This window comes from Anas acuta, chromosome 2, assembly GCF_963932015.1.
Source record: "Anas acuta chromosome 2, bAnaAcu1.1, whole genome shotgun sequence".
NCBI lineage: Eukaryota > Metazoa > Chordata > Aves > Anseriformes > Anatidae > Anas > Anas acuta.
In genome coordinates, this window is record NC_088980.1 from 154,165,137 (window position 1) to 154,178,113 (window position 12,977).

The 12,977-nt window shown below is 41.0% G+C and overlaps 1 protein-coding gene across 12 annotated transcripts in view; it reads right to left on the minus strand.

The window, feature by feature from the left end:
* PTK2 (protein tyrosine kinase 2) overlaps window positions 1-12,977 on the minus strand; it is a 195,132-nt gene that overhangs the window by 91,317 nt on the left and 90,838 nt on the right. For all 12 annotated transcript variants that reach the window (XM_068672732.1, XM_068672731.1, XM_068672730.1 and 9 more), the window contains 2 exons: window positions 11,621-11,787; window positions 4,972-5,059 (listed from right to left, as the gene is read on the minus strand). In XM_068672732.1, the coding sequence (XP_068528833.1) occupies window positions 4,972-5,059; window positions 11,621-11,787 (255 nt within the window). The remainder of the gene's footprint in view (window positions 1-4,971; window positions 5,060-11,620; window positions 11,788-12,977) is intronic.

The window sequence follows — 12,977 nt, forward strand, 5'->3', positions numbered from 1 at the left end:
TAATTAGGTTAAAGAGTCTAATTCCCAGCCTGCACTTTAAATTATATCTCATGCACCAAAGCCTTATAAAACTTTAGTTGTTATTATAGCAATTGTCCCAACTTAAAAATCTCTTTTGTTTCCCCCAAAATGTTGGGGGAATGCCATTATAAAAATGGCATTTTATTTGCATATATTTCTCTCGAATAAAGAGAGAATTTTAATTTAAGGAAATTTCATTTAAGGAAATGCATTTAAACTGGTAACTTTATCTTCACAAATGCTACAGCAACAGGACCAAAAAATCCCATTGCCTACAAGAAACCATCTCATTTTTCTTTATAATACAGATTTATTTTTTTTTAAATCAGAAAACTACCAGTGCTTCTTTTCCATTTTTTTTGAAAGGGATGCCATTTCTTATGAAAACAAACCTGCACTGCAATTGCCAAGTGAAGCAAATTCAGCTCTGTCTTTCCAGAGTATCGTGTAGCTGCCCTAACTTTGAGCTCACCCTCCCTCTGCTTGCAATTCCTCCTCTTGTGCATTACATAAAGTTTTCCTCATTTTAAAAAGCAAACCCAAAACAAGTCCTACGGTCGCCTTTCTCCGATAAACGGACACCTCCAGGGCAGCTCCATGCCATGAACTATAAAAGACAGCATAGAGAAAATTTGTACATTTATAAAAATGACTTTTTCCTATTCTTTGGGATCTAAAAGCCCCCAAAAGTTACAAATCTGTTGGAAGCACAGGGACGGAAACAATGGGACAGCTGATGCCCAAGAGCTGGTTACCCCCCACTCTCATCCAGATGCTTTTTCCCTTTTCATCAAGGGATAAACCAGCTCCAATTACTGGGGCCTAACATGTTATTCAAGGATAACCATGGGCAGGCTCTTGTCCCACAATCAAAGGCAGGCAGTTCAAGTAGCTTACGTCTGATTTTAATTATATGAATGTTTTAAAAATCTGTATTCTAGCTTGATGTGAGACACAGCTTTTGGTCCTCACTCAGCTATTAAGCCTGTACCACCTCCCAGCAGCGTTATCCCTGGACCACAGCGAGAGGAAGACACTTGCAATGATTCCCAACCAACACTTTTTTTTTAAAAAAAAGGAAATTGAAATGCTCCAAAAAGAACAAGAAAAGTGTGAAGTGTAGTTTTCCTGGCTCATTTCAATCCGGTTTTTAATTCTCTTTGCATACATTGTTTCATCTGAAGTCTTCTTTAAAACTGGTATATTAAAAAATCATAAAAAATAGTTGAATTTATCCTTTTGAGACTTACAATATCAGTTAATAGGAAAAAATACTTAGTGTTAAGAATTCATTTGCAGTAGTTTTCCTCAGCAATCCTCTGTACTTGCTGTTTAAGGAGTTCGGGGTGGGTTTGGACTTGACCTTGTTTCGGATTTGGGTACCCAACACGACAGGACACAACTGAAGACGGGCACATAAAGCCAATACAGCATCTGGTCAACCTTAAAAATGGCACCTCCTGATTTTTGACAGCTTAATCTCTCAGTTCAAACACCACTGGGTGGGATGAAATTTGCCTGATTTGGCTGAAATTGCAAGCAGTTGGGTGCAAGGGAACGACACAGTGAATGCAATATCACCAGCTAAACGTGCTTCTACTTAAACACCTCTGTAGACCTGTCCTCCACTACCTTTGCTGCCTTTTAAACAGACCAGGAAAAAAAAAGTGAAAAAAACAGAAAATTCAAGTACAAATCTGACCTGAGCATCACTCTTCACCATCCCCAGACTCAGCCTGAAACCCAGACACTTGGACAAACCACACGCTATCGATATAAGTCTGACTAACTCTGACATTACAAACAAGTTGCAGCATTTCCTCCCCCCCAAAGTATTGATTTGAATCCTTTGCTGTACAGCTTGCAGAACAGGGGCACTCTTGTGAAAGGTCTCATTAAGTGCCCTGCTTTTATACTCCCAATTAGGACCGATTACGCCCACTGCAGCTGGCAGAGTGACTGCCACTGACTGCGAACGGCTCCGCTTGCAGCGTCTTGGTTTCAACTCCTGGCAATAAAGAATATGTGATACGAAAAAAGGTCACAGCATCCTCAATGTAGTCAAACACAAGAAACAAAAAAAGATTTCACATATTAAGTACAAGCTGAAAAACTTAAATGCTTGCATCAATTTATACAGGCACGCATCAAATGAATGGGAGAAGTCATGCATGTGGGGCGGCAAATGTGTGCCAGTTTGCAGTTCAACAGCCTGGTTTGGTTCAACTGTATGAATAAATTGTGTCTGTTGACAGCAATTAAGGTAATATTTTGTCATCTTTACTAATGTTCTGGGCTTTTGTGAAAGATGGGGGATCACTTGAGGACTTGGTCTTGCCCAAACTTTCAGGTTTGCAACGATACCGCTGCTCTGCAATTAAAACTCCAGAAAATAATTGCATGACTTCTAAAATCCACAGACTTTTCATAGGTGACAGAAGCCACCAGCTTTATTTTCCTTCTCCGTGACCTTTATAATTTGATGCTGTACATTTTTAATCAGCCAGACAACATGTGTTTAGATGTTATCAAGCCAGCAACAGGTCCTCAGCCACGTCTTGAAAACAAAGATTTAGTCACGGGCAGCATCTGGTCCCCCAAATCTTTATTTTTTCCTCATTCAAAACACACAAGGTAAGACCTTGTTCAACTTTTACATCCATTTGAATCTTAAAACTACTACTTTGGTATTTATTTTTTCTTAATTCTCTAACTGGGCCCTACAATCATTACCTTTAATGTAGTAATTTCTGTGCTGAACCCTCCTGATATCCGTGCACGCATATATAATTTAGATGCGCTTTGTTCTTGCCCATACACAACATGCTGTGTCTGATGACACAATGTCTGATTGTGAAGGGTGAGCTGTGGCTAGCAGAAAAGAATACTAAAATGTTGTGGGAATGACAATTAGAGACAAAGTGAAAAATTCCTTCCACGTCCCTCCCTGTTTTAGATCTGTTTTATGCTGCAGCGTTATTGCTCAAAACCTTTTCCTGCTTTCTTTTCCTAAGTCAGTGGGGTTACCTTACCAGATAGAAGGCATTGTCCTGATTTAGCAAGAAGCCAAGTGAGAATTATGGAGCGAAACAGAGCCAGGGACAGAGTTTGATAGGTCTGAAAGTTACACCCTTGATTTCCATGACAATAGAGACCCAAATACCTTGCAGGACCCCAGAAGGAAGAACAGTGACTTTTGAAGAACTGGATTTAGAAATGTCTCCTGATAACACGATGAAGAAAGGGGAGGAGAAAAAAAAAGTGTGGTATGCAGAGTAAGGAGACAAGAACCTCTGATTTTCATTTGGTAATTGGCAGAACTGAGATTCAGGGCATCATCAGATACATGCAGCTGTCTGTCTGCTTTGCATATCAGTTCCTGCACAGCTTCATAAGCCTTCCTGCTATTCTCAGACATTTGTACCCGTTTATAATGATTTCTCCAAATTTAGTAAAAGCATCTTTGTTTACAAGTATCCCTCTGGCACTTTCAACTCCTTGCTTGAAAGAAACAGTCCTGTGAGGCATGCACGAGAAGCTGCAGGCTTGCAGTGCCACTGTTTGCAAACATAACAAATCTCTACATACCAAGAAAAAAAATAAGTACACCACAAGGGATTGAAAAGACATAGCTGCTGCCCTTCCTAGGGCTGAATTGTGGGATTAAAAAAAAATAAAAATCACAAAACCAAATGTAACTGTGTGTTCTTACCCAGATTTGGGCTGTGACAGCCAGGTGAGTTTTGTCACACTACAATAAAAGGGGAGCAACCTGGGGGAGTTCACCTGAACTCTTCCCACCTGCTGAGCAGACGAACGATGGAGCTGAGGGGATGATTCTGGAGCTCATCACCCACTTTCGCATTATGGAAAACAAAACCTTCGTATGTTTAAAGCCAGTAAGAAGGAAGTCACTTGCTGCTAAAGTAAAAAGGAACACAATTTTGTTGCTTCTGCCAGAACCCCTGGCAATACAAAAAAGTCACTGCTATCCAAGCATATGTCACAGATTGGTTGAACTGGAATGCTACATTCAGATAAGCACTGCAGTAGGATTATTGCCTTCTCGGGTGTCAACTCCAGCACACATCAATTTTGTTACACATTAAAAAAAATTACAGGTCATTTACCTAAGGCAGTAACATATGTGTGTACAATAAAGTGTAACAGATGTTTAAGAAATTAATGCCAATTAGTAGTAATTCCCTATACTGACTTAAGATGAAGGATTGGACAGAGGGGCTGATTATATTTTCGTCTTTCTAGGATCTTAAAGAGAAAACTTAATCAGAATTACTGTCTCCTAGTTCCTCATCTGCAAATGTAAGAGGACTCTGCCTATTCACAAGGGCAGGGCAGTCCCATGGTTTGCCCCAGCTCCAGTTATATCCTAATTTTAGGTGATATTGTTCAAGAATTATGGCATGCCCCAAGCAACTGACCTAAGATTGGGATATTTCTGAACCTGGCAGATGCCCTGTTCTCCTGCCTCTCAGTCCCACCTTATTCTGTCTCTATTATGACATAACGTCTCATAAGGAGTCTCATAAAATGACACCTCTTAAATGATTTAGATTAAAATTAAGATTCCATATAGTAGTATAAACTACTGGTTAGAAGTGTAACATAGAAACGTATCTGGTTTACAAAAAAGCCACCATTAATAACAGAAATTGTTAAGCACTGGCAGTATTTCAGTGCATGAAGGCAGACATTACAACACCCAGAAACTCAAAAAGACCAACCTAACACGTAGCAAATCAGTAACAACAGCAGAGTTACAAGAAAATGCTCATCTCTTCAAAGATGCCATTGTTGGTTCCTTTTGATTTATATATGATTAGATTTTTACCAATTTATGTTTCTGCAACAATACATTATCCACGTAAGCAATGCAAGAATTTCCCAAACTGATGCCAGCAAAATAGAAAGTAGCAGAACTGAACGTACCTGCTGATAGAAAAAATTTAAAGTTGGTTTGTCCTCGGTGAACTGGTTTAGAAATCCTTTTGGCAAATACCGAATTCGCAGTTCATACCTGAAAAAGCAAGAAAGAGCTGAGATGAGCAATCATCAAGAGTTCCTCACAATTAAAGACAGCCTTCAAAGGTTGTGCAGAACAAAGATAAAATCATAAACTACGGGGAAATTGACTCCTTTGACCACTCAGAAAACTAAAACAAGGGCAGTAAGTACCCAACATTTCCTAAAAACCCTTCCGTGGGACCTTTGTATGGAAACAAGCGTAAAACCCTGGTGCCTTGCCTTCCCAAAGCTTCAGGAGGGAACTGAAGCATCAGGACTCAGTGGATACATGATTAGGACCACATCCATGGGAAGGGTGAACCCAGAGAGGTGATGACAGCAGGTCACCAGCCATAACCACTGGCACAATCCCCTGGCAAGAGCCTTTATCTCTTGGTTATCAGCAGCGTGATTGTCCATGCACAGAAATCACATCCAAAAATCCCAAATCCACCAGACAAAACAAGGGTGTGCTGAGGGAAAACGGCTCAGCTCCTTCTCAGATCCACTGCTGCAACATCCACCTCTGAAATGCACCAAAGGTTTTGAAGGGATTTACCTGGAAAAAGGTTTCCTGCTTCCTATTTCATCACTAAGAAGCAGCAAAAGCTGAATGAAGTGGTTTTCAACGTGGCAGTCGTGTACAAGCTAACAGTGCATAATGGGTGACATTCAGATTTCCCCTTGATTCACGAGATACCAAATTTCTATCCCTTCTCAAAGCCTCAACTTCTATTTCTAAATCCTAAATTTAGCATTATTATTTGTCCTGTGGCAAGAGCTAATGATGTTTGACACATACTGCATTCCTGCCATGCATCCCTGAGAACAAATGTACTCATCCCTCCAGGGCAAGCATCCCTCTACTTTCTTTTAGGCAAGTAATTGGGATGCCCATGACCAGGGTTTATATGGGGCTACAAGGAGTCCTACACAACAGACTGCAAAGAGAAGCTGCAGGGTTCTTCTTTGCTTTGAAATCACTGGAAATACGTTGTCTAGATAGAAGTCAAACTAAGGAAAATATTTAGAAACTGGAAACACACGCAGACATTGTACACAAACGAGGAATATTTAGAATTAAGGATTTTCTACACGACAGCAAGTTGTTCTATGCACAGAAAACTACATTCTTAAACAGTCTTCAGGCTGTAGGATATACAAGGGATGGAGGACACCACCAGGCAGAAGCGAGAAAAAGACCCAAAGTCACGTTTAATGAGTCATTTTTTAAGAGTTTGTCCATTTCATGATACATAGAGGATACCTGGTTATTCACTGGAATTTTAACTATAAGACAAATTGTACCTATTAGTGTATAAGTGCCAAGGAGAGAAGGCAGCAGGCACACGCGACCCAGAAGCAGAAAAGCAGAGCGCTCCCTATCACCACCTCAAATTCATCACCCTCTGTCCCCTCAATTTCTTCACTGAACACCACTGCAGAGATTGAAATGGAACAAATCTATATAAAAAAAAGACCCATTTACACTTTTTTCTTTGTTCTGTAACCCATTATGTCTCAGTTGTCCTGCTACATTTTAATATCACTACCACTCTGCTCTGAAAGCCATCCTTACTGTTCCTCCTCATTTCTCAGGTGCACTTTCTCCTATTCTTGATGCTTGCTTTTGCTGTTTCTGAGCCAAAAAAAAAGAGTATTCAAAAGAGAAGATCCAGCCTCTGAAAAAAGGAAAGTGGGGTGACCTGAGACCTGAATGCAGCAGGGTTATTCACATTGCAGAACTTCCCGGTTAATTAAAAGCAGCTTCATTATGCCCATTTCTTTCACCCCTAAAGCAGTCTGACAGCTGAATTGGAGCTGAATTTCAGCAGATCGCTGGATGCTAACACAAAATCCACTACCTATTTTATTACTGTTAGGATTATTTTGTACTAGGGACTTGCAAATATGTAGCGGAGGCTGATGTGCAACTTGAGGGCATTCACATGGCATAAAAGAATTGAAACATCAAACCAAACAAAAGAAAAAAGAGCAAAATCAGCTAAAGAAAATTCCGTATTATCCAAACAGAGGTCACTTGACTTGGGTACAAACCTCTGACTGGGGCAGGGCCATGTGTGAGGAGGAAGGATCCATCCTCTCTTTTCAAATGGCAAAAAGTTCAAATGAATTTCCCCCAAGTTGAGCCTGTTTTGCTTGTGACGGTAATCAGTATGTGATCTCCCTGTGTTTACCCTGTCCCACGAGCTTTTTCATCCTATTTTTCTTCCCTGCCCTGCTGAGAGCACCAGCGTCAGCCCACCACAGGTCCCTCGCCAATGGGATCTTCTACATCCTGCAAGCATTAGGATTCAACATATTTGTTTCAGACATCTTATTTCATGACAGAATCACAGAATCACAGAACTGTAGGGGTTGGAAGGGACCTTGAAAGATCATTGGGGCCAACCCCTCTGCCAAAGCAGGTTCCTCAGAGCAGGCTGCCCAGGTAGGCATCCAGACGGGCCTTGAATATCTCCAGAGAAGGAGACTCCACAACCTCCCTGGGCAGCCTGGCCCAGTGCTCCGTCACCTTCACCGTGACGAAGTTCTTTCGCCTGTTGGTGCAGAACGGCCTGGGCTCCATTTTGTGGCCACTGCCCCTTGTCCTGTCCCCACAAACCACTGAAAAGAGGTTGGCCAAATCCCTCTATCTCCCACATTTAAGATATTTGTAAACATTGATGAGATCCCCTCTCAGTCTTCTCTTCTCCAGGATGAACAGGCCCACGTCTCTCAGCCCTTCCTCACAGGAAGGCCCCGTATCATCTTTGTGGCCCTCCGCTGGACTCTCTCCAGGAGATCCCTGTCTTTTTTGTACTGGGGACAGGTACAGATTAATGACAGATTCTGAAGATGGGATCGAATTTTCACACCACATGAATGAAAAGACCCCTTTATTTGGACTTCCAAAGTACAAAGAACAAACACTGGCTAAGCACCGTTGCTCACCCTACACCTCTTCTCCTATTTTTCAATCCTGCAAACAGAAATAAGACATCATTCAGGCCTGAAGAGATGGATATGGAACTTATCTCAAACCTCCAAGATTCAGTCACCCTTGTAAAGAGGTAAGAAAATCCAGGAAAAGCAGCATTTCCTATTTGTAGACCTGCCTGCTCCACTGAGGAGCCATAAAAAATGTTGCTTTTTGCAACAGGACCTCATGAGCAAATCGAGCAAAGTCAAAAAGCTGGGCTAGGCCAGCAGTACTGACCTTCATTACCTATTTATAAACCAATCTCTGACTACACTTATGGGAACGAAGAACCTGATTTCCAAAGGCCAGCTCAAGGATGGGCTCGATTTTCAATATCCTGTAAATTTACTCTCTGAAACGCAGCCAGCTGAAGAGGATGCCAGGTCCCTTCTCACAGCACTGACCTGCTCGCTGAGCCAGTCAGCCAGCTAATGTTCACCTCCCTTAAGTTCACTAAAAACACTACCAGAAGACTTGTGGGGAAGCTATCCAAACTTACAGCACAGGATTGCTAGGTTCTGGGGCTTCCTTTGGGGTATTTACCTACTAAACCCGAAGCATGAGCAATGTCCCATTACGAGGAGCACTTTTACCCACACCCCTATAGAGCTGGAAGAGCCCTACCCCAGGAGGAACAACCTGTTCCAGGTATCATTTGTTACATGAACCTTTTTTTATTTTCCCCCTTTTTTGGGACAAAAAAAAAAAAGGCCAAGAAATGGAACAGTGCTTTAGCTGCTGTGATTGCCGAGTCTGATCAAAAATGACCAGGGCTGATGCTGTGAGTTAAGAGTCCTGCATCCTGGTAATCCTATTTTACCTCGCTGTACAAAGATAAAAATGACAGTTAAGGGAGGAAGCTTCTTTCATCTTTTACCCTCGTGCCCTTTGAAACATCCAATCATTAAAATAATCCTACAAGTGAAGAGAAATTTCTTCATTAAAAAGTTGAGTTTAATGCAGTGCCCAGCTCTGCCTTTCTGCCTTGCTGGCATAAACACGGAGTGGAAACCTGAAGCAAATAAATCAAAGGCACTCCGGTCTTTATTACCTTCCCATAAAAGAGCACTGGGATTTTGTTTGTATTCCTCTTGTCATCTGGGACCGTCTTGCACACACAGCTGCACAGAGCTTCACACAACCAAACACTTAATGAAGAATTAACAATTTATGCTAGGCTAAGATAAACCTACCAGCAGCAGTGTTGGTGGAATTCAATAACGAACAAAACTCTCAGGCTGCATCTGGACGACCCCAGTTATTCTACAGCAACTGCATGAAAACATCCTCAGATTTTACAAATGCTTCTGTAGTGCTAAACCTTGGACATCTCCAAGATAAGGCAGTATTGCCCAAACTGACATAAAGCAGACTCCAGAATATTTATTTCCCGAAAAGTTATCACAAACAAATAAGCACGCAGTTCCAATAATTGTAACGCTGAAGACTTTTCGGCACCAGGACTGAGATACATTTGGAATTTTCTGATGCTAGGAGGAGCTATCTTCATTTCCAGAGATTAAAACAAAAGGGAAGAGGATATTTGGTCTGATATGGTTAGCTAGCATGAATATTCCCAAAGTGAAGGTGCAGTTAATACACAGCTTCAATGTGAATTTTAGTGCCAATCTTTGTAGGGAAAACTGAAGTATCAGGTCTCTACTGATTATTTTTTTAACCACATTTGCTATCCCGTCCAAAATACAAACCTTTTATTTAGCAATGAGGAGGTCAAAGGAGTACGTAAAGCCAAACATGAGGGTGGGGAAAAAAAAGACTTGCAGTAAGCAGTGATTTCATGCTCGTCTTTTGCCACTTAATTGAGGTTACCCCCTGGCAGTCTGGCAAAGCTAAATCGTGTGTGCTCCTGCAGCTCAGCTGCTTGCCATAGGGAGAGGGAAGAGAATTTGAAATGACAGCATTTTGGGCGACCTCATTGCCCTGCTGTCCACTATTATTTACTCTTCCTAAGCTCTAGCTACAGCTGCGTCATCTGAGGCAGGGCCACAGCCCTGCTGTTCCCCATCACTAACCCATCCTCTGCAGGACTATAAATAGTGCAGGACGAGACAAGAGATGCCTACATGGGAGATGGATTTTACTCTGGAAACTTTTGCCTACGTCCTACTGACGAACAGTACAACTTCTAGCATCTGGATCAGTCCAGGAGAATGTTTGAGATCTTATTTCTGAGCACTGAATGTACAGCCCTTTAAATTTAGATAATTAAAAAAAATAAATCACACGAGAGGCAGTTATTGGGTTATTAATACTATAGGAAGCTTTTCATTTAAGACCCATCCCAAGACTTATCTCCCTTAACTAATCTAAATATTTTTACAAGTACTGTCATATGATCTTAAACACTCTGTTTTATGGTATTACAAATATGACAGCAACGTTTTGATTATGCACAGCAAATCTCCACAGGTTTCAAAGGTATGTCAGCTGCATGTATTCGATAAAACATAAAATGACTCCCTGGAAAGGCATTGAATAATTTACGTCTTATCATAGCTCTTTCATGAGTATTTTATCCAATTCCTTTCCACAAACTTCAAAACAATCATTTACCTTGGCTTTTAAAACTGATTAACTCTGCTCTGCAACACGTACCACGTGAGTTGCACCACGTAATAAAAATGGAACTGGCACTTGTACACTATTTAAGAAATTTCAAACAGCATAAATAATTCACATCTTACAGGCAGCGTGACTCTCGGGGAAGGGATTCAGGAATCCCTTACTTCCCAAGCTGTGATTTCACAGTATAACCAATGAAAAATTTATTGTGTGGTAAAGAAGGAAAAATATTGATGCACATCCCAAAAAATAAATGTAACATCCCAGAAAATAAAACGTAATGTGCATAGAAGAGAACATGCTACATTTCTGACACCCAAGTTTTAAATATTTCTGATCTGTTTGCTATGTGGAAGTCAGGACACTAAAGAAAACATATGAACTGTGACTTCTGCTGGTATATGAAGCTAACTCAATTCACAAGAAATTAAGACTATTTACGAAAATTCTGCAGAAGATAATAATTGCAGCCTTCGAAATAAGCAACTTTAGAACAAATTGTGGTTATGAACATAAAACACGGTGAAAAACATGCACAAAACCCCTGCAACAACTTAGTAAACAACAATATTTTCTTTTTTTTTTTCATTTATGTATCAAGATCTTTCCTTTTCTGTTTTAGAGGTATGCTTATACCACAGATACACTAAGATTCTTGTACTAAAACTTTAAGGATGACAAGACATGAGATGGGGCTCACTAAATGTATCACAGGTTTTGCAGACTTTTGGGACAAATGTCTGAGATTTATACCCCTACTTTATACCTCCTCTAAATCCCAGGTTAGACCTATCTGTTCTCCGTTTGCAGGAAACCCCTTCCAACAACAACAAACATTTTTTTTTTTTTTTTTTTTTACCATTTAGAGCTCTTCAATGTGAAAACCATTTTACCCTGCTCCCCCAAAAGAGGATCTTCCTTAATAAAGCACATTATAGCGCTGACTTTTATGACTAGGCAAACACTCACAGGACTTGATTTTGACACTAAATAGATTTATGGCCTTACTTCCATTCTTCTGGAGGGTGGGCTTGTTCGAATTTCTCCCTCACGTTGGACACCCCCATGTCCAGGTGTAGCCAGTGAACCTCCTCAGACTGCAGATGGCTGAGCCGCAACCCATAGCAGGCCACGTTTTTCACTTTTTGACTGTCCACAATCTTCTGAATTATGCCCTAAAACAGAGAAACACGCATGTTACAGCTTGTAAAGAGTGTAAAATAATATATAAAAAAACATATTTAAAAAAATCCTACAGTAAGGCTTTAAAATGCAACCGCGTCATACACTATACAAAATACTAAGCAATAAATCAGATATCATCTTTATTAAAAATACTAAACATTTTAAGCTCCTGTTTAAGATAAAGCATTTACAGTTGCTGATGCTTTACTGGCACAGCTTCAGAAATCACCGCATAAAAAGGTTTCTATGAATCTTATCAGAATTAAGCCACTATTCCTTCTATGTAAAATAAAATAACAAAAACCAAACTATAAGAAGCAGATTTGTGGATGAAAGTGAAATTTATTTGTCCGAGAAAAAACATCATCAGCCTTTAAAAAATCTGTCTACATCTGGAAAATTATGTTAGATTTTCACGCTGCTTAGTGCCTGAGCAGCCAGGATTTAAGCAGGTCACAGCCCCTTCATTTCATTGCCCCCCAACTGATTTGTTCCTGAGCTTCAGCACAGATCCCATACAAGATGAGGGAATTGACAATTACTGAAGAAGACCCTCAAAAAAATAAACACACTACTTTTTGGTCCCAAGGTAACCTTCCGAATTTGAGGATCTCCTGCCAGGGAGAGGATCCATGCGAAAAGCACCCAACAGCTTGTCTCCTTCCTTCCCAAATGAAAGGTTTAAAAGATGCGGTAACTAAAATCGAGATGTGTTAACAGAGCATGGATTAGCAACCTCTCAAGCGCCGTGTGCCGGGCTGTCCTGCTCTTAGCCAGATTAGAAAGTCAGCAGGAGACCAGAGTTGCAGCCTCACAGCCTGCTGGAAGGTAAAACGTGTCCCTGGCAGGCTGCAGAGCCCTGCCAGGGCTGAGTTCCCAGCTCAGCAGGAGCACGGGCTATCGCTGCTCCCAGGCGCTGCTTTCAGGAAATCATCGTCCTCTGCTGCTGGCCCTGTAATGAGCTCAATGCATCCTTCTGAAAACCCTCATGTGGGCATGCATGCATGCACAAATACACAGGTACAGCCACGAGCTGCTGAGTCTTGCACAGAATTTCAGAAAATGTGTAGGCAACAGGAAATCTTGCAGGAGCCAGGTGTGAGCTGTTGGAGCTACTCAGGCAAAAGTTTGCTACACCATGACACTGTTTCCCCAAATTCTTGAGTTTATATCCCAAATA